The sequence below is a fragment of the Priapulus caudatus genome, unplaced genomic scaffold (genome assembly GCF_000485595.1).
Source record: "Priapulus caudatus unplaced genomic scaffold, Priapulus_caudatus-5.0.1 Scaffold1252, whole genome shotgun sequence".
In the NCBI taxonomy this organism is placed as follows: domain Eukaryota; kingdom Metazoa; phylum Priapulida; class Priapulimorpha; order Priapulimorphida; family Priapulidae; genus Priapulus; species Priapulus caudatus.
Genome location: NW_014578313.1, coordinates 12,550 through 15,140, shown reverse-complemented (window position 1 = coordinate 15,140; position 2,591 = coordinate 12,550). Strand labels below are relative to the sequence as shown.

General features: G+C 51.0%; 1 protein-coding gene across 1 annotated transcript in view; it reads right to left on the bottom strand.

Moving 5' to 3' along the window:
• The window catches only part of LOC106815977 (dynamin-1-like protein), a 23,270-nt gene that overhangs the window by 12,862 nt on the left and 7,817 nt on the right, over positions 1 to 2,591 (bottom strand). The window contains exons 5-6 of the mRNA XM_014820512.1: positions 1,006 to 1,168; positions 78 to 226 (exon numbers count right to left, since the gene is read on the bottom strand). Coding sequence (XP_014675998.1) covers positions 78 to 226; positions 1,006 to 1,168 — 312 coding nt within the window. The remainder of the gene's footprint in view (positions 1 to 77; positions 227 to 1,005; positions 1,169 to 2,591) is intronic.

The window sequence follows — 2,591 nt, the reverse complement described above, 5'->3', positions numbered from 1 at the left end:
TGGTATCTTTGGTCCACTCTCACCCAGGGGATTTACGGAAGAGAAAAGAGGGTGTCCCCCCCCCCGGGCGGCGTTACCTTCTTGTTGTTGATGTCTAGCTGCGAGCGGTTGACGATGCCAATGATGCCCAGCTTGACCGGGATGACCTTGCCCAGTAGCACGTCCATCGCATCCGTGCCGGCGTCCATCAGGTCCAGCTTGGTGATGACGGCCAGCGTCCGGCGACCTTATTATAATTATTATTATTAAATCTTTATTGCATGTAATTCAAATACAAAAACATGTACTGAAGACAGGCTTTTTCATGGAGAAAAAATCTGATAAATGCAATAGTGTTGAGCAGTTAAAATAATAAAATTGCTGAGTGATACAGTACAAAACAGCTCCCTACACAACGTCATGAAGGAAAAATTTATATAAAAAAAAAACGTCAGTACATTCTGTACAAGTGAAGTGGGTAAGGTACACTTTAACATCAATTCAACACTGGACCTATGTGCGGCAGAGAGAGAGCGAGAGCGTGAGAGAGATAGCGAGACGATAGAGACTTCCCCCCCGATGATCGTTACCATGAGCACACGCCTGATTCTAATCATGATTCCTAATTAATAATCCTAACTATCATTACTAATCGTAACTATAATTCCTAGCCCTTACCCTAATTCCTAACCCTAACTATAATTCTTAACCCTAATCCTAATTCATAATCCTAGCCACTATTCCTAACCCTAATCCTAATTCCTAACCATAACCACAATTCCTAAATCTTATTACTAATCCTAATCCTACCCATACTAGCTTCCCCATCCCCAACCATAATTAGCTACCCTAACCCCAACCATAGTTCCCACCATAACCCCAACCAGCAACCCTAACCCTAACCACAACTCCCCTGACCCCACGTCCAACTCCCCGAACCCCAGACGCCGTCCCCTCGCCTTGCGCGCGCCCGGAGGGGGAGGGGTGAGGAGGGGAAGGAGGAGAGAAGTGGGGAATCCGGCGTACCGTCCGGGTCGACCTGCTTCGCTAGCTTGATGGCTTCCGACGTCGCCATGTCCGTGTTGGCGGCCGTGACTGCGAGGATGATGGAGTTTGGATTGCACGTGTACTGCATCACCATCTCCCGGATCTGCAGCTCGATGTCTGCCGGCTGGTCGCCGACCGGAAGCTATGACAAGAGAACGCGGCGCGGGTCACTGTGTATACGGGTCGCTCGAGAAAAACGCTAATTGTCGTTTATAGATTGGTGCCTGTTTTGTAGAGGTGGTTTCACTGTATAGGTGACACTTAATGGACAAACCACTGCCGTTACCACGTCGACGATCCTCTCGTGCAGCTTCGGAAACCTCAGCATCTCTTGCTGCAAGAAACACGTCGAACGTGAAACGTCATCAACGCAGGACTCGTGCAACGCAGACACCCCCAGTGAGATATGTCGGTGCCCTCGGGTGAGCTATGCAGCCCCAGCCCCCTTAATATCAGAGATGCCAACACATATTTGAAGCAATCTGTAGTTTCTGGCCATCAAATTCGTAGTTTGAGGGTCATGTATTAACTTGAGTTTGCTAGGGGGGTCCGGCATGCCCCCCGAAAAAATTTTTGATTCTGAGATGCAATTCCCTGCATTCTGAGGGTCAAAACTGACAATAAATTGACAAAAAATGACAATAATTAACAACAAAAAATAATTTCCGATCACAGTGAAATTCGTAGTTTGATACAAGCTGGTCATAGTGGTGCAAAAGGAATAGAAATTCGTATAAAATACGGATAAATCGTAGTGGTTGGCATCACTGTAATATGCATGCCCTCTCCCCATCCTCTCCACCTGCCACTCCCCCCGTATCATGGCGGCGTGGGTAGACGATACCTGTGTGCCGCAGTGCTGTATGATTCTCTGCATCTTCTTGTGGACAAGCTATCTGCCCCCTCTCCCTCCTTCTCGCCCCCTCTCTCTCCTCTTTACTTCTCCTACCCCTCCTTCTCTCCTCCCCCTCCCCTGTACCTGCGTGCCGCAGTGTTGTATGATTCTCTGCATCTCCTCATGCACCAGCAATCCACCTTCTCCCCCTCCCTCTCCTCTTTACTTCTCCTACCCCTCCTACCCCTCCTTCTCTCCCCTCCCCGCGTACCTGCGTGCCGCAGTGTTGTATGATTCTCTGCATCTCCTCGTGCACCAGCTATCCACCTTTCCCTCCTTCTCGCCCCCTCCCTCTCCTCTTCACTTCTCCTACCCCTCCTTCTCTCCTGCCCCTCTCCCCCGTACCTGCGTGCCGCAGTGCTGTATGATTCTCTGCATATCCTCGTAGACAAGCTATCTGCCCCTTCCCCCTCCTTCTCTCCCCCTCTCCCCATCCTCCTTCTCCCCCTGTACCTGCGTGCCGCAGTGCTGTATGATTCTCTGCATCTCCTCGTGGACCAGCTCTACGCAGCGTAGGCTCGGCTCCTCCAGCCTCCCCCTCCTCCTCTCTCCCCATCCTCCTTCTCTCCTCCCTCTCCCCCTGTACCTGCGTGCCGCAGTGCTGTATGATTCTCTGCATCTCCTCGTGGACCAGCTCTACGCAGCGTAGGCTTGGCTCCTCCAGCCTCCC